Source organism: Sus scrofa, chromosome 1 (genome assembly GCF_000003025.6).
Source record: "Sus scrofa isolate TJ Tabasco breed Duroc chromosome 1, Sscrofa11.1, whole genome shotgun sequence".
In the NCBI taxonomy this organism is placed as follows: domain Eukaryota; kingdom Metazoa; phylum Chordata; class Mammalia; order Artiodactyla; family Suidae; genus Sus; species Sus scrofa.
Window position 1 is genome coordinate 252508875 of NC_010443.5, and position 19026 is coordinate 252527900.

At 37.7% G+C, this 19026-nt stretch overlaps 1 protein-coding gene across 1 annotated transcript in view; it reads right to left on the reverse strand.

The window, feature by feature from the left end:
- C1H9orf84 (chromosome 1 C9orf84 homolog) overlaps positions 1 to 19026 on the reverse strand; it is an 89171-nt gene that overhangs the window by 42982 nt on the left and 27163 nt on the right. The window contains exons 11-15 of the mRNA XM_021085151.1: positions 17936 to 18337; positions 14390 to 14509; positions 13247 to 13423; positions 9424 to 9528; positions 5774 to 5952 (exon numbers count right to left, since the gene is read on the reverse strand). Coding sequence (XP_020940810.1) covers positions 5774 to 5952; positions 9424 to 9528; positions 13247 to 13423; positions 14390 to 14509; positions 17936 to 18337 — 983 coding nt within the window. The remainder of the gene's footprint in view (positions 1 to 5773; positions 5953 to 9423; positions 9529 to 13246; positions 13424 to 14389; positions 14510 to 17935; positions 18338 to 19026) is intronic.

Consider the following 19026-nt stretch of genomic DNA (forward strand, 5'->3'; position numbering starts at 1 on the left):
GTCTTTTGCCATTTTTCAATTGGGTTGTTGGCTTTTTTGCTGTTGAGTTGTATAAGTTGTTTGTATATTGCAGCGATTAAGCCCTTGTCAGTTGCATCATTTGAAACTATTTTCTCCCATTCTGTAAGTTGTCTTTCTGGTTTTTTTTATGGTTTCCTTTGTTGCGCAAAATCTTGTCAGTTTGGTTAGTTCCCATTGGTTTATTTTTGCTTTTATTTCTATTGCCTTGGGAGACTGACCTGAGAAAACATTCATAAGGTTGATGTCAGAGAATGTTTTGCCTATGTTCTCTTCTAGGAGTTTTATGGTGTCTTGTCTTATGTTTAAGTCTTTTGTGTGTGTGTGTGTGTGTGTGTGTGTCTGTGTGTGTGTGTGTGTGTGTTTAAGTCTTTAAGCCAATCTGAGTTTATCTTTGTGCATGGTGTGAGGGTGTGTTCCAGTTTCACTAATTTACATGGGGCTGTCCAGTTTTCCCAGCACCATTTGCTGAAAGAGTCTCTTTTTCCCATTTTATATTCTTGCCTCCTTTGCTGAAGATTAATTGACTGTAGGTGTCTGGGTTCATTTCTGGGCTCTCTATTCTGTTCCATTAGTTTGTATGTCTGACTTGGTACCAGTACCACACTGCCTTGATTACTGTAGTTTTATAATATTGTCTGAAGTCTGGGAGATTTAGGCCTCCTGCTTGGTTTTTGTTCCCTCAGGATTGCTCTGGCAATTCTGGGTCTTTTGTGGTTCCATATAAATTTTTGGATTGTTTGTTCCAGTTCCGTGAAAAATGTCATGGGTAATTTGATAGGGATTGCACTGAATGTATAGATTGCTTTGGGTAGTATGGCCATTTTTACAATATTAATTTTTCCAACCCAGGAAGCATGGAATATCTTTCCATTTCTTTGAATCCTCTTTAATTTCCTTGATTAATGTTTTATAGTTCTCAGCATGTAAGTCTTTCACCTCCTTGGTCAGGTGTATTCCCAGGTATTTGATTTTTTGGGGTGCAATTTTAAATGGCATTGTGTTTTTGTATTCCTTTTCTAATGTTTCACTGTTAGTATACAGCAGGAGGGCGGGTGTTTTCCCAGGGGGGTGAAGCCCACAACGGATAGTGCTCAGTTGCAGTGCCCTCTTTTATTTATTTTTTTCTTTTTCTTTTGCTGACCCCTGAGATGACTGGGGCCACAGGTGGAGCCCACTCACAGGACCCCAGTGGTGGAAGACCACGCTTCCCTCTGGCCTCCAAGATGACTGCCAAGGTCCATTCCTGCCACCTGTAGATCAGGGACGCACTTAGCCTCCTGCTGCCCTTAGCCCACACAAGAGGTGCCTGGCCACCTGCAGCCTGTGCAAGAAGCACCCAGTCTCCCGTAGCCCAGAGCATGTGGCTTCTTGCCACCTGTAGCCTGCATCAGAGGCGCCCTGCTCTCTGAGAGCCTGGGCATGCACAGGGAGATGCCTGTAGTGGCCCGCCCCTCCTCCTCTCACCTCCCCAACAACGGAGCCTTGCTTCGCTGGTGGGCCCCGACCCCCTCCTGGGTTCTCTCTACCGTGACTTTCCACTCTCCGTCCTATAGCACACCACTCTCCAGCCCGTTACACACAGCTCCTTAGCCCCTCAGGCTGTCCCTACACATACAACCCTAGTCCTCTTCCCAGAACTGACCTCAGGAACCTGTCTCAGCACGCAGCCCCCGCCCAAGTGTCTCAGGCTGTGGTGTCCAAGGAGGTGGTACAGATGATCTTGCGGCCCCCACTCTACTTTGCCTTCCTCAGTCTAGCTACTGCGCTTTTCTCTGCGACTTTGAGGTCCCTCTGTCTTGGCTGATCTCCCCGCTGGTTAGGCAGCTTCCCAGGGTATGGGTTCCTTTTCTCCTTCACAGCTCCCACTCAGGAATGCTAGTCCTGTCTTGATTCTTTTTTTCTCTCTTTTTCTTTTGTTTTGCCCAATCAAGTCAAGAGTTTCTTGCCCTTTTTGGAGGTTTATGTTCTTCCGCCAGCATTCAGTCGATGTTCTATGTGAATTGTTTTACATCTTACTCTGCTGCCACTTGATCCTCTCTAGCTCTTGGTTTTCGATCCATCCTGCCACTTTGTTTCTTTTGATTGGTGAATTCAACCCATTTACATTTGGGGGGGTTATTGATAGATGAGAACTTGGTATTGCCATTCTATCTTTTGTTTTCTGGTTGCTCCATATCTCCATTGTTTCTTTTTCCTTGTTTCTGTTTGGCATTTTGGTTTGGTAGCTTTCTATGACATTTTTCTCAGTTCTTTTTTTTTTTTTTTTATGCTTTATGTCTCTGTGCTAGATTTATGCGTGGTAGTTACCATGAAATTTGTGTAAAATGTTTCATAGGTTAAATAGTCCTTTTCTGCTGATACAATTTTATCTTCATTTTCTACACAGGTTCTCTTTTCCTCTTCCCTTTTTAGGTTTTTGTTGTCTCAAATTGTCCCTTTTTTTTTTTTTTTTTTTTTTGGTCTTTCTTGCTATTTCTTTGGGCCGCTCCCCGTGGCATATGGAGGTTCCCAGGCTAGGGGTCGAATCGGAGCTGCAGCCCCTGGCCTACGCCAGAGCCACAGCAACGCGGGATCCGAGCCGTGTCTGCAACTTACACCACAGCTCACAACAACGCCGGATCCTTAACCCACTGAGCAAGGGCAGGGACCGAACCCGCAACCTCATGGTTCCTAGTCGGATTCGTTAACCACTGCGCCACGACGGGAACTCCGAATTATCCCTTTTTATATTGTGTTCATTACCAAGTTGAAGTTGCCATAGTTTCTTTCCTGATACAATAAAGTGCTTAAAAACCTTTTTTGATAGAGTTGCAATTTTCTGCTTCTCCTTGTCTATTTATTACCTTACTTGAAGTTGTATGTACTTTTGCCTTTTTGTTTCTGGTAGAAGAGCTCCTTTTCAACATTTCTTATAAAGCAGGGCTAGCACTGATAAAATTCCTCAGCTTTTGTTTGTCTAGGAAAACCCATATTTTTCCTTCATGTCTGAATTATCATTTTGTTAGTGTTCTTGCATGACCATTTTTGTCTTTCAGTATTTTGAGAATGTCATTCTACTTCCTCCTGGCCTATGAGATTTCTGCTGAGAAATCTGCTGAGAGCTTAAAAGATATTCCTTTGTAGGTTGCCAACCTTTTTTCACTGGCTGCATTTAAAATTCTTTTTTTATTGACTTTTGACAGTGTCATGGAGAAGATCTTTTTGCATTGAGGTAATTTGGTGTTCTCCTTAGCTTCAAAGACTTGTATATCCTGTTCCCTTTCCAGATTTGGGAAGTTTTCAACTATGATTTCTTTAAATAAACTCTATGATACCTTCTCTGTTTCATCTCCTTCTGGGATAACCTTTACTCTAATGTTGCTCTTCCTAAAAGAGTCAGATAGCTTTCATAGAATTTTCTCTTTTTTAAGATCTTTTTTTTTTTTTTTTTTTTTTTTTTTTTGCTTTTTTAGGACTGCACTTGCGGCATGTGGAGGTTCCCAGGCTAGCAGTCAAATTGAAGCTATAGCTGCTGGCCTACACCACAGCTACAGCCACAGCCGCATCAGATCCGAGCCATGTCTGCAACCTGCACCACAGCTCAAGGCAAAGCCGGATCTTTAACCCACTGAGTGAGGCCAGGGATTGAACCTGTAACCTCATGGTCCCTAGTTGGATTTGTTTCCGCTGCACCACGATGGGAACTCCAGGAACTCCCTTTTTTTAAGGTCTTAATTCTTTTCTCTTTTCTACCTGTATCATTTCTAGATTTTTATCTTTGAGCTCACTAATTCTCTCTTCTATATGATATGCTCTATTTTCAATGCTTTCTAATGCTATCTTCATCTCATTTATTGAGTTCCTCAGCTCCAGAATTTGGTTCTTTTTTAGTTTCAGGCTCTTTGTTCTTCTGTTCATTAATTTTATTCCTGAGCTCATATAACTTCCTCTTTGAGTTTTCTTGTGCCTTGTTGAATTTCTTCATGACAGCTATGTTGAATTCTCTATCAGTCAGACTGCAATATTCCATGACTTTAAGTTTGGTTTCTGGTGAACTGTCATTTCGTTTTTGTGATTCAGTGTTACTGTAGTTCTTCATGATGCTTGATAAGTTGTTCCTCAGCTGGCACATTTGAAGTAGTGAACAACTTTCTTCTTTAGGTAAAAATAATTGTTTTTACTTGATTCTAATGAACAATTCACAAATTAGAGGCCTTTCTTTTATTTTCCAGTAGGTGGCACCATAGAACAAGTTTTTGGTTCCTGTTACCTGGGCTGCCTCTGGTTGTATTGGCACTTTCTGCCCCGCAAAGTCTCTGTCAGAACTGTCACCCAGGGCATAAGTTATCACTGCTTGTGCCTCCAGGGTTGTTGGTGCCTTGCTGTTGCTGGAATCACTGGTGTCACTGCCTGAGGTACCAAGTTGGTGGCCTCATCTGGGATCCCCTTAGTCACAGGCTCTGTCACTGTGGTGGGGAGGACAGCAGGGGGTAGGACGTAGGATCACGTGCACCTCTGCCTGGTCTGGTCTTGTCAGGTTTCTGGGCTCGCCTACTGCAGCTGGAGGGTGGGTAGCCAGAGTTGCGGGCCCCTCTGCAGCTGGAGTGTGTAACAGGCTTTTGTTGCCACTACTGCCCAGTTATTTGTGGCTGCTGGCTCCATTGCAAGTGGGAGGCTGGGGTCATGTGTGCTACCACCCTTGCTGCTATTGGGTTCTCTGGGTCTGTGGGCTCAGCTGCCACAGCCCAGGGGCTAGAACTGCAGTGACTGACTATGCTGATCCCCAAGTTCTACCTCTTCTATGTATTCCATTCCACCCACCTTGAGATGTATAGATGTGTAGAATGCTCCAGTGTTCTGGTGTGTTGGGCAGAGGCACTTTTGTTGAGTTGTGGATGTTTTACTGGTTGTAGATTGAAGGGGAGAGACAAAGAGAGCATCTCATCCTGTCATGATGCCGACATAACTCCCCACTTCTAAATTTCTTACTAATTGGTTTAATACACTTTAAAGACTTAAGCAAGTTACCCAAGTAACCATAGAGTAGGAGGGAGAGAGAGAAAAACGAAGAAAAAGGCCAAATTTATTTGCATATTTAGTGTAAAGCATTTCAGATGCTTTTCTGCTTTAAAAGATTTTAAAAAGTATTTTCTCTTAAATCTTTATTTATGAAATTTTTTTTTTTTTTTTTTTTTTTTTTTTTTTTTTTTTTTTTTGCCATGCCTGCAGCACATGGAAGTTCCTGGGCCAGGGATCAAACCCAAGCCACTGCAGTGACAACACTGGATCCTTAACCCACTATACTACAAGAGAACTCCCATGCAAACTTCTTTCAATGCTTGAGGGAGAGTGGGCAAAAATTTCCAATATAATCCAAGGAATGAATGAACTGCTTTTTTAAAAAAAGAATTGTATCAGATTCTGGCTCAATATCTAAAAATTAATTATTATAGTTTTATTGTGGGTATATGTTCATGAACTTTTAAGTAGAATACAAAATTTTTGAGATTTGAAGGACTAATCCATAGAACACTGTGTATAATAAAATTAAAGTATTTTTAAAACTCAAGACATATGAATAATGATACAAATGATACTTTCTCTGGGTCTGATTCTGTCCTGTTAACTTACTTAAGGTGAAAACTTCTCAAAGGACCAAATAGTATACTGAAATAAAAACTATTTCATAATTTCAAGTTAAATACAAAATTTTATCTTCTATCCAATTCTTATTTAAGCTGATTGTTGTTATCTGCTTTATTTCAGTACTAACCTTAATTTGCTGTTCACTTTGCATCCAATTTAGTATCTGACTTTGCAATTCTTGTAACCTGTAGTTGGTATCAGGCTTTTTTTCCCTAATAAACCGTACAATCTCCAGTTGTCGCCAAATGTCATCCAAATAGGAGCCTAAAATGCTTTTGTAGATATCTTTTGCATTTGACAAATATCCTGTTTAAAAAAAAAAAGTAGGAAAAAAGAGAAAAGCGTGTCTTTTTATTCTTTTAGAAACGCCATGGTAAAACCTAAAAGGAAATAAAAGTCAAAGCAGAGGCAGTTAAGTTTTCCTTCACTACTTTTCTGATCTTTTTATTTTTATTTTTTATTTTTGGTCTTTTTACGGCCGCACCTACAGTGTATGGAAGTTTCTAGGCTAGGGGTCAAATCGGAGCTGCAGCTGCAGCTGCAGCTGCTGGCCAACACAGCAGCCATAGCAACACCAGATCCAAGCGGCGTCTGCAGCCTACACCACAGCTTATGGCAAGGCCGCATTCACTGAGCAGGGCCAGGGATCAAACCCACATCCTAAAGGTTACTAGTTGGGTTCATTACCACTGAGCCGCAACGAGAACTACTTTTCTGATTTTGATTAAAGATATCAACTAACAAAAACCTTAAAATTAAGTGAAGCTGAGAAATATATACCAAATGTCTCTTAAGCCACATAATGCTAATATAACCGGACCTATTCTACATAGTCTCTGAATATTTCCCATCCTTTCCTGCCTTCTGGTTTGTTAAATGTTTTTGTCTTCTTCCTAAACACTTACATGCTAGTTCTATAAGTGTAGAGTCTCAATTTAGACCAACGATATTTAAAGGAGACAAAGAAAGATATTTATAATGTTAAGTTCTATAAAACACAATGAAGATAGTCATTATTTATATTCCTGCATCCAAAACAACAGCAAAAACAAAACATAGAAATGATAGGAGATGCAAGAAAGAATAGAAACTCCTAGCAGTATCTAACAGACTTGGCTCAATCCAAGACACATGAAATGGACAATAGTAAGACTGAAAATACGGCATTTAAAATCTACCAAATAAATATTTTTTTTCAAATAATTTTATAATTTTGCTTTACTTTCCCCAAGGTATTTTTGGTAACTGTTTAAAAAAATTTCTTGGCAGAGAAAACTTTATAACTTTTCTGTATAGTTTCTACTTGTCTTAGATATTATCATAAATCTTTATTATTCCTCTTCTTTGTAATTTATTGAGGGGCACATGTGTATGTATCCTGAAATCAGTAATCAACCTTTTTTATGCTCATGTACATATTTTTATCTTGTGTGCACCTTGATTCTATATTATATTAATACAACTAGAATGATGGGCAATTTAGAGACTGACTTATGTTCTTTCTGCTTCCTTATCTCCAAACTTCCCACTGCTTCTTCATACTGCCATTAGATGTAACTTTCTGAAAGACAAACCTGATCCAATAGCTTGCCTGTTTCATGGTTCCCTATCATTTACAGAACAGGGACGGACTTCTTTTGTGTAGCTTAAAAGGCTTTTCATGATTTGGCTCTTTCTTACGTCTTCAGGCTTAGCTCTCATTGTTTTCCTCCTTGTACTCTTCAATTTAGCCACATGGAACTGTTTGCAACACACCCACTGAGTCATTCTTCTGGGCTTTTAATTCTGCCTACAATACCCTTTCATACTTCATTTACTTGGCAAATGCTTACTTATTTAAAAATAATTCAGCTTGAAAGGGTAACAGTCACCATCCTTTATCCCATTACTATGTATCTCCATCCACTACAGTTCCCATGACACAATACTGAATTTATTTCTGGGTTAAAGCCCAGAAGTGAAACTCTATGCCTTTAACCTTAAAACTTGTTACCTTGCTAACTTGGGAGAGGAAGCAAACTGGATGCTGGGAGAAAATACAGAATTCTGGGTCCAGGGAAGGCAGCCAGACCCCTATGGACCTTTCTTCCTCTGCCACTATTCACAAAGAAAGAAAGGAAGACAACCTAATTTGCTCTTTGATTTCCAGGGGTTTAGAGGAGTGAAAAACCCTTCCACAAAAAAATGTCCAAGCGAGGTTATTCACTATGCCCTGAGACCTAGGGCTTAAGAAGTTACGTTTTCCAGCAAGGATTTTACTTTTATAAGTATTCTTCAAGGTAGCCAAATAGTAATGCCAAAGTATGATTTAGCAAATGCATTTCTTTGAGGAACGAAAACAATTCAGTTTAAGTATATAGCTCCCAATGGTCTCACTTAACACTACTGTAAAATGAAGAGTACTTAAAGTTGAATACACTACAAGCAATCCTCCATAAATATTATTATCCCTCTAATTCAAGGTATTGATAAGTACTGTGCAAGAGTGAAGCATACTGTACTTTCCCCAGGAGCCCAGATATTCTAGATTCTGATATTCAGCCTCACTACTATGCTTTAATAGTCTGGTTGGTAGGATTGACAATCTTCTATGGAAGCCAAAAAGTATAATGAAGACAGGTGACAAACAGAAGGCCATGCGACAACACAACATTAAACTAGTTCTGAGTACTGTACACTAGGACTATAGCCTCCAATCCTTACTGGTCTGGAACTGGAGATAAGACAATTTGATCCAGCATCAACACTCGAACACTTTAATTAGAAAAGAAAGGGAAAGCATCATGTTGGGCTTTCTAAAAGCAGCTATAACTTAGTTACAACACCTGGCCAGATAATACTAATATAATAAATGGCCAAGGATTATAACTCCCAGTGATGCAGAGGGAGTATAATTGTAACTCACTGCTGCCAATCTTTATCAAAACCTTGGATTAGAGAAATAACATTTGTCTGGTGGTCAGAGATAAGAGAAAACATCTGGGTCATAGGTCAGAGAAAAATTATTTTCACTTTATATTTTAAATGGGTTCTAGAAACTTTAAATTATAAAGCATAATCCTATCAATGTACCATTACTATAGAAGTCTAAATAATTCTGCAATAAGGGGCCTAAAGCAGTAATGTAGTAAGACAGATACTTTAATAATTTAAAATTTTTCCCAAAATTAAAAAAATTTTCAATACATTCAAAATTGTTTTGATTTTTAATTCATACCCTAATTTACATGCACAACTAAAAAAGAAATTGCAGGAGTTCCCATCATGGCTCAGTGGTTAGTGAACCCAACTAGCATCCATGAAGATGAGGGTTCAATCCCTGGCCTCACTCAGTGGGTTAAGGGTCCAGCATTGCCATGAGCTGTAGTGTAGGTTGCAGACATGGCTTGGACCCCACGTTGCTGTGGCTCTGGTGTAGGCCGGTGGCTACAGCTTTGATTGGACCCCTAGCCTGGGAACCTCCATATGCTACGGGTGTGGCCTTAAAAAGGAAAAAAAAAACCAAAAAAACGAAAAGAAATTGCAAAAGATTCTACTACTAAAAATTTAGCTATATTTCATCTAGCAAAGCTGCAAATATTCAATGAGGACCTAAAATGAGTCATCTTACATTAAAAAGCAATGCGTGATAACAATCATACAATCAAATATAAGGCCATTAGGAATCAGTCCATTAGTAATTAGAAAAAGTAAAAAGGAAATTAGAAAAGTAAACATTATTTCAAATGAAATATTTCAATAGGAAGAAAAGGGGAAATAAAAATTTTTCACACCAACCCAATGCTGTGTCCAAGCTACATGTTAAAAGAACATCTCTAACTGTTACCAAAAGATGTAAGAGGGCAGCATCCTTGAATATCATTTCTCTTTCATCATTTTTACCTAGGTAAACAAAAATATATGTAAAAACAGGATATATATTAGAATTTTAGAATATATATCAGAACGCTTAATAATAATAGCTCACATTTATTACTGAGTGCTTACTATGTGCCAGGCTGTATATAAGCTGGAATCTATAACAATAATCCTATCAGACAAATTTATTATTATCTTCATCTCATGAATGAGAAAATGGTCTTAACGAGATTAAGTAACTGCCCAAGGTCAATTTGTGAATAAATGGTGAAGCTGGCATTCCAACCCAGACAGCTAACCTTAGAGCTTGTACTCTTGCTGCTTCCAAAGACTGTTCAATTATTTCTACTCTTTGTGGGGAAAAGGTCAATGATTCCCAGTTATGAACCAAAAGAACATTAAACGCATAACTTGCCAACTGATTTAGATAAAGGTGGAGGATCATATCATAAAGCAATACTTGAACTGGAGGTGGACATCTGGGAATATTTGCCCAAAGATATGACTCAAACAAGAGAGGTACTCATAGGGACAGGCTGATTATCTAACTGATATGTTCCGTGGAGTTTCAGAGTTTATTGAAGATGATGGGTTAGATTTTACTGCGTGCAAGAGTAGGGCCAAAAAGACGGGCTTCTAGGCCCAATTTAACCAGAGAAGCCCTACTTTTTTGTTTTATATGTTGGGATGCCATTAAATATTTATTTGAATAAAGAATTTCAGGAGTTCCCATCACGGCGCATCAGGTTAAGGACCCAGCAGTGTCTCTGTGGCAGCATGGGTTTGATCCCTGGCCTGGCACAGTGAGTTAAAAGGATCCGGCATAGGTTGCAGCTGTGGCTGGGATTCTTTCCTTGGCCCAGGAACTTCCATATGCCACGGGTGGCCAAAAAAAGTTCTGCTAAGAAATTTGAAACTATTGATATAAAATCAATGAATATCAAAAGCGAATAATCAGTGGTCACTGAGAATCAAGAAGCAACAGGAGAACCAGTTATAGGTAATACATCCAGCTCCTGGAAAGACTCATAGAAACAAGTCAATCATGACCAGGAAGGAAAGAGAGCAGGGAAACAGATTTGGTACCATTTTTCTCATTTTTCGGCGAATATTCCTTCAATATTTCCTATAGTGCAGGTCTACAACTGATGAATTCCTTCAGCTTTTGTATGTCTTAAAACATCCCTATTTCACTTTTGTTTTTGTAATATATTTTTGCCTAGTCTAGAAAAATAGGTTGACGATTTTTTCTTTCAGAGTCTTAAAGATGTTGCTCCACTGTTTTTCACTTGCACTATTCTTGACAAGAAATCTGATGTCATCCTTGTCATTGCTTTTTCTGCAGCATGTATTTTTTTCCTCTGATTGCTCCTACAATTTTCTCTTTATTACTGGCTTTGAGCAATTTGATTATAACATGCCTAGGTGTAGCTTTATGATGCTTCTCGTGCTCAGGGTTCATTGAGTTTCTTAGATTTGTCAGTTTATACTTTTCACCAAATTTGGAAAACTTTCAGTCATTATTTCTTCAAATATTTTTTGTTTACCCCATTTTTGCCTCTCCTTTGAGAATTCTAATGCTAGTATGTATGCTATTGGAAGCTGTTTCACAGCACACTGATGCTCTTTTCTTTCTTTTTTATTCTTTTACCTACCTGGGCTTTATTTTAGATAGTTTCTATTGCTATGCTTTCAAGTTAGCCAAACTTTTCTTCTGCAATATTTAATCTGCCAATAACTCCATCCAGTGCATTTTTCATCTCATGCATTGTAGTTTAATCTCCAGAAGTACAATTGCATCTTTTTTTATGTCTCTAGTTTACTGAACGTATGGAATACAGTCATAATAAGTTTCAGTGTCCCTCTCTGATAATGCTGACAGTTTTTTCAGTTCTGAGTTTGTTTTGATCGATTATTCTCCTAATGGGTTTTGTCTTTCTGCCTCTTGTTATGCTTGATAATCTTTGATCAGATGTCAAACATTGTGAATTTCACCTTGTTCGTGCTAGATATTTTTGTATGCATATAAATCCTCATAAGCTTTGTTCTGGGATGCAGTTACGTTCCTTGGAAATAATTTGATCCTTTGGGTCTTGCTTTTATAATTTTTTAAGGCAGATCCAGAACAGTGCTAAATCTAGGTATAATTATTCCTCACTACTGAGGCAAGACTTCTCTAAGTACTGTAATCAATATGCCCCAAATTATGACTTTTTCTAGTCTGGCTGGTGGAGACAGGCATTATTTCCTGCCCCTGTGTGAATGTAGAATACTATTCCCTCTAATCCTTTCAGATGGTTTGTTTCCCCAACCTCAGGTAGTTTCCTCACATCTACTCTGATCAGTACTCTGCTGAATACTTGAGGGAAAATCACTACAGATTTCCGGAATAATGCGTGTGAAGCTCTCTGCTAATAGTCTAGTCCTTTGAACCCTAGCTGTCTTAGTTTCCCTGGATTCTTAGCTCTGTTTCTTCAGCTCAGATTGTCCACTGGGCTCTGCCTCTGGCAATTCTTTCAAGGCAATCAGCTAGAGCAATGGTAGGGGCTCACTTCACTTGTTTCCTGTCTCTCAGGAATCACCTTGCTTCACTGACTGATTCTGGGGTTTTCAAAACTGGTTTCATTTATTTTTTGTCCTTTTGTTTGTTTGTTGCTATTTCTGGAAGGAGGGTAAATCCAATCCCTGTTACTCCATCTTAGCCAGAAGAAAAAGTCCAGGACTGACTTTAATATTTACTTTTCGATACACCCTACCTCCTCTTGGAAGGGAACAAAGTGGTTCAGATGCTGAAAATAATAGACTTAATCTGGTTTCTGCAATAGGAGTCCGCCAAATAATATATATATATATAGCTTGACTGAGAAGCAATGCCAGATCATACAGGTTTCCCCTACTATCTGAAAACAAAGTGTACCTGTGAAACTTTTTGTGAGCTGAAACAGAGTAAAATGAAGAACCAACTACTTTTTTCATAAAAATGAAAATCTGTTTTGATTTCTCTCAGTTAGTGAAAACAGATACTAATGTAGGCCTTTCATAAAAATCAAAGTGACATAAAGCAAACATAAAAAGCAAGAGCTGCCTGTATTTCTTGTCTTTTTTCCTTGCTTAGCTGATCCTCCAGCATTGGTTTGTGGGTGCCATATGCTGAATTACAGTTATGCCTCCATCCATGACTAGCAAATGGAGGTTCCCAGGCTAGGGGTTCAATCAAAGCTGAAGCCACCAGCCTATACCACAGCCACAGCAACGCAGGATTAGAACTATGTCTGCGACCTACACCACAGCTCACAGCAATGCCGGATCCTTAACCCAATGAGCAAGGCCAGGGATTGAACCCACATCCTCATGGATGCTAGTTGGGTTCACAAATTGCTGAACCACAATGGGAACCCCAACTTCTGCATTTTCTATGTTTATTTTCAGTAATTTAATACAATAATCCATAAATTAATATCCTCTTAAATAATGTGACTATTTTTTTCTTGTTTTCTTTTTATAGCTTTTTATAGCCTGCAGCATATGGAAGCACCCAGGCCAGAGGTAGAACTGGAGCTGCAGGTGCAGGCCTATGCCACAGCCATGGCAACACAGGATCTGAGCCACATCTGTGACCTATGTCTCAGTTTGCAGCAATGATGGGAATAGAACCAGAATCTTCACGGATACTATATTGGGTTCTTAACCCACTGAGCCACAACGGGAACTTCTAAATAATGTGACTTTTATTTGCACTCACCTTGGTAAATAGCATCACTTATTATTTTTTCTTGTTCTTTTAAGAGGAACCTTGTTTGGTCAAAAATGACAGTGGCAAATTTCCAATTAGCATCAGGGAGAGTACAGAAGCATACAAGTTTTTTTAAGATAGGAGAAGCTGCTGCTTCTAGGAGGCAGTATGCTTGGCATTGGCTATCTGCAAAAACAAAAGAACTAAAGGCAGTGTTTTTATAAGGCTGGTATCCTCTTTTTGACAAGCCAATTATACATATTTCTTCGTTTTCTTCATGCAAACCTGAACTCTATTCATGAGATTGTATAGCGGCTTATTTTAGGACAGTTATTCTAAACAAGTTAGTAAAAAACCCAAATTATCCCTCCGTAGAATTAGTATAATTTTATGGCCATCCTATTTATTAGAAAGGATTTATTTAGTTAGTAATTCATCAGGGTAAGTATGAGGAGCCATATAAAGAGAATCAACTTTTTTCTTTTCCCTCCACTATTAGCTTACAAACTTAAGCTGAACACATTTATAACAATGACAACTTGTTTCTAGTTTCCACTAGAATATCGATATTTAAAGATTTGCATTATCATCTAAAGGTCATAAATAAAATTTAACCAAAAGAATGAAATGATATTCAAGGACTAATGTCACATTTCCTTATGGATTTTAACAATGAGCATGATGATGTCAAGCAGGTTGTTCTTTAGAGAGTCAAAGAATATTTTTTCTTTATAGCAGAACAAATAAAATAATTTTAAGCAGTATAGGAATCAATAGTAATTTGTTTACATCACACCGGTAGTGGGTAAGAGAGCAGAGAGCACGGCCACTAGCAGTTCATTTTTCCAGACTGGGCAGAAGAGTCTGAGTCTGAGGAGTTGCAGTTTGCTCTTGTCTGATGAATGTAAGGAAGCAGCAGTTTAAATGAAGGAGCAAATAACACCTAATGGACTGGAATAGGGCAGTGGGGAGGGGCAGAGGCAGTGAATGAGGCATTCCAGGTTTGGAAATAACTTGAAAGTAGGAATGGAATGAAGAAATATCTAAAACAAGTGAAGAAAATTATATGAAAAATGAGGTATATCCTAGATACCTAGGAAAGGGCTTTCAAATTTACCTAATTTGAATTCATTTAAAAAGCATATTGCATACCTGATGCTTGAATTTCAATGACATCATCTGCTTTCCACTCCTGATCTGTTTTCTCCAGAATTTTGTTAGTACAAACAATAGGACTGTCTTCTTGGAGAGTCAAAGGATGTTCCTCTTTATCTTGAAGTTCTATTAGGAACATTAATTTTGCATTGTTCAGGAAAACTTGGTGTTGATTAAAATGCTTTCTTACAAGTACGATTATAATTGTTAAAAGTTTTTTGAAGTGCATCAGTATTAAATTGAACAGCTATTTAGGTCAATGAACTTAACATGTTGCTGGGTAGGAAGCAGACTAGTAATAAAGAACTTTGAGGGAGTTCCCGTTGTGGCACAGTGGTTAACGAATCCGACTAGGAACCATGAGGTTGCGGGTTCAATCCCTGGCCTTGCTCAGTGGGTTGAGGATCCAGCGTTGCCGTGAGCTGTGGTGTAGGTTGCAGATGAGGCTCGGATCCTGTGTTGCTGTGGCTTAGGCCGGCCTAATTAGACCCCTAGCCTGGGAACCTCCATATGCTGCGATAGCGGCCCAAGAAATGGCAAAAAGACAAAAAAGAAAAAAAGGAACTTTGACATCAGATCAGTGTTTCAGTCCCACTTCTGACACTAGCCTCAGTTTCCTCATATGTAAAATGTGGATTAATATATCTACTTTGAATATTGTTACAGCATGTTCTAAACACCAAGGATGATTCCTGACGCTGCTCTACTTCATTTCTCTGTGACTGCATATACCCTTCCTTCTGCTACAAATTCTTTCCTATGCCCCAGGCCCTATCTGTCTCCATCCTTTGTTTTCTTTCTTTTTTTTTTTTCCTTTTGCTTTTTAGGGTTGCACCCATGGCACGTGGAAATTCCCAGGCTAGGGGTCTAATCGGAGCTGCAGCTGCTGGCCTACGCCACAGCCACAGCAACGTGTGATCTGAGCCACGTCTTGTGACCTACACCACAACTCACAGCAATGCCGGATCCCCAACCCACTGAGCAAGGTCAGGGATCAAACCCGCATCCTCATGGATACTAGTTAGATTCATTTCCACTGAGCCACACAAATGGGAACTCCCTCCATCCTGTGTTAATAAAGGTATTTCTTCCTATTTACCCTTTAGCTCTCAGGCATTTTCTGTAAGAACCCTTATAACTGCCCAGTCTACTTTCAGGCCAGTAAAATGCTTCTCATTTTTGTTTCCTCAGCACAATGTGAATACTTTCCTGGCACTGACCACATTGTATTGAAATTATCTGCATGCCCGGCCTACTCTATTACACTGTAAGCTTCTCAAGGTCAGCGACAGTATCATATTTACCTCCAATACGTGATTTAGTGCCTGGCACAGAGTTTCAACAAATGTAATTTTCTTCCTTCTTTTGTAAGCATTATAGAGGATTAAAATGTATATGTAATTTATTTAAAATTAGAGTTATATAAACTAGATAGCAATACTGCCATTAATAATGATTACAAGATGATTTTAGAAACACATTACCATCTTAAAACATTTTAACGTAAGTTTTATAAACACAGTAAAAAAAATAAATACCCTAAACCAGATTGTTATTATTTTTGAGTACATTTTTAATTAACTATAAATAATTAAAATAACTATGATTAAATAATACTAATTATTGAAGTTTTTGAGGGGGCCTAATAAGTTGTACCATTCTTTCCTGCTCTGAATCAACTATAAAATAAGAAGTAAACTATGTACCAAAATATTACCTTTGTTATTAATAAAAGCTAAGGTGGAGAAAGGAGCTTAGTTTGAGAGTCAAATAAGCTTATTAATTAAATACCAGAATTAGGCAGGGTAACTTACTCAGCTCCAGACTATACTGTACTGGGCTAGGATTCTGCATAGTTGCGGAGCTGTTTGGGAAAGATCCGTGATATAGAGAAGCCGAGGAGAAGGCCATTTACTTATGGGTAGCTCATTCCTGCAAGCTTATGCCCAATTTATTCTTTTTCAAATTTACAATACAGATAATTCATTTTAACTCCCCTGGGAAGAATGCATTAAGGGGCAAAGAGGCCAGAAGCGTAATTCTTTTATTTTTTTACAGAAACATAATTCTAATTGAGGAAAAAGAGAAGCAGTCCCACCTAACATTAATATTCCTTTGTTTAATTAATGGCTGTTTTTTTTTAAATAAGAAATCATTCTTTTTATCTTTTTCTCCTTTCTCTTGCTTTCTCTCATTTTCTGTTGCTAATATACCTTATTATATCAAAAGTGTAACAATCAGAAAAGGATGTTATTTCTAATTTTGGAGTGGTTTCCTTTTTTTATTTTTTTTGGTCCAAATATGATTAGAATCTAAAAATATTCACAAACCTAAAAACAACAAATCTTTAAAAAAAATTCCTAGTTATATATCACATTCATAAGATGATTCCATATATTTGCTCATTCTTTCATGTAGAAATTATGCTCTGAATTATGGTACAAATTGTTAGAAAAAGCTCAGTTACATACAGAATTGTCACCTGTAAGGTAAGTTACAATGTATATAAAACTATTACATAAAAAGAAATTTATGGCAAATATATAAACATAAAAGGTCACAAAATTCTGAGAACTTTAAACTCCTTTCTGCATTTTTGTCAAATTTTTCATTGTGAAAATGCACTGACCAATAAAATATAACTTTAAATAGAGCTATAAAAGGCTGTCATATCATTCCACCCACAAAGAATAAGCATTCTTTTCTGCTTTTCTGTCATAAATCTGTCCCAATCAGCTGCCCCACCATGGGGAACCCTGACCTAGTACAGTGTAGTCTGGGATGGATGGATAACTCTGCCCAATTCTGGAGTTTAGTTAGCAAGTTCATTGGACGCTCAAAGTAATTTTTGGTATGTATTTTACTTCTTATTTCGTAGTTGATTCAGGGGCAAGATCTTGTGTACCTTAATAGGATATAGGACAGTAAGACCTAAGTATATGCTAACTCTCGCAAATGAGTATTTTTGTACTTATTTCATCTGGGTAACCTATATCAAACATTCTAGAATATTAGAATTCTAGAATTTCTTTTATATCAGAAGTGAAATGATATGATATATTATACTATCTTTGATAGGTTTATAAGCAATGAATGTAAAATAGTTATAACTCAAACAGAATCTCTTTGGTAAAGTTCAAAAGAAAAATAAGCAATCAGATGGGCAAAATGTTCTTAAATACAGGTTAAAACATATATATTAAATACTGAGATAGAAAAGTGAGCTAAAAGAGAAAAAAGAATGGCAGAATGATCAGCAAAAGTTGAAATACTATAAATCTATATGGCCAAGTTGTAGAAAGTGAGTTTTTACAAATAGTGGCTTTTCTTGTAAGTTCAAATGCACTTTTAAATTTTTAGAAAATACTTATCTACATCTATCTATATTTCATATCTATTTCCCTACACAGTATCATGAATCAATAACATCTTCTTTGACATAATCTCTCTGAAAGAGCTTTATTTCTTTACCTTCTATAATAAATTGTACATTTAGTCCTTGAAACTATCATATCTACACCAAAATATTACTAAATTACCCACCATCTTTTCCATCACTGTCTGTGACCTCAGTCTTTGGAGTCTTATTCCGCAGCATAATAAAGTCATTCAAAAGGTCCAAGTTATTCTCCCGCTTTTTAACATGTTTAAAAAAAGATGCTTTTTCAATTTTTAAAGAGGAAGATGATTCTGGCACTGTGCAGTCAAGTTCCAAATTATCTTCATTTTCTTTATTTTGGATTATTCCATAAGCTACTTCTAAGTCTTTCTTTGGTTTTTCTTCTTTTCTTGGTCTTTTAGCAGAGACACGCTCATCAGAAAAACACAGATCTGGCACTTCATTTGCCAGAGATAGAGTCTTTTGTGAAGGTGATAAATGATCACTTGTAGACTTCTCATTAATAAGTGTAACAGGTGAGGAACAACTTTTATGTTCTAACCAAGCTGAAAACAGGAAATAAAAATATCCAATGACTTTCATGACTAAATGAGTGTTCCATTAGGCTATTAAAGTAGCTTTTAGTTATGGGTTCTTATTAATCTAATTTGATTAGGAGTATTTTAACTGCTTTTAAAATCAATTTTTGGCCTGAATAAAATAATTTTTTAAAGGACAAAAATTCAGCACCTCTTTTTTTTCGACTACTGAAGCTAAGTTACTGGGCAAAGAAATAATTCCAGCCTATTGCCAACAGGCTTACAACAAGTCACAGCCTTGGAGGTGACAGTTATTCAAAGGGTCAAAACTTACATAACACAAAAGCCACAAACCAGAAGAAAATATACTCGAAAAGAGACAGTATCCAAAATGTATGAGGAACTCTTATAATATAAGGTTAGAGGAAAGCCAATTAAAAACTTGACAAAATGTTTGATCAATACTTCATATATGCACATGCTGCAATATGGATGATTCGTGAAAATGAACTAAATGAAAGAAGCCAGTCACAAAAGACCACATATTGTATGATTCCATTTCTACGGAACATCCAGAATAGACAAATCTATAAAGAGAGAGAATAGGAGTGGCTGCTAGTGCGTACAAGATGTCTTTGGGGGGATGATTCAAATGTTCTAAAATTGATTGTGGTGATTATACCTCTCTGCGAATATAGTAAAAACCACGGATTCAG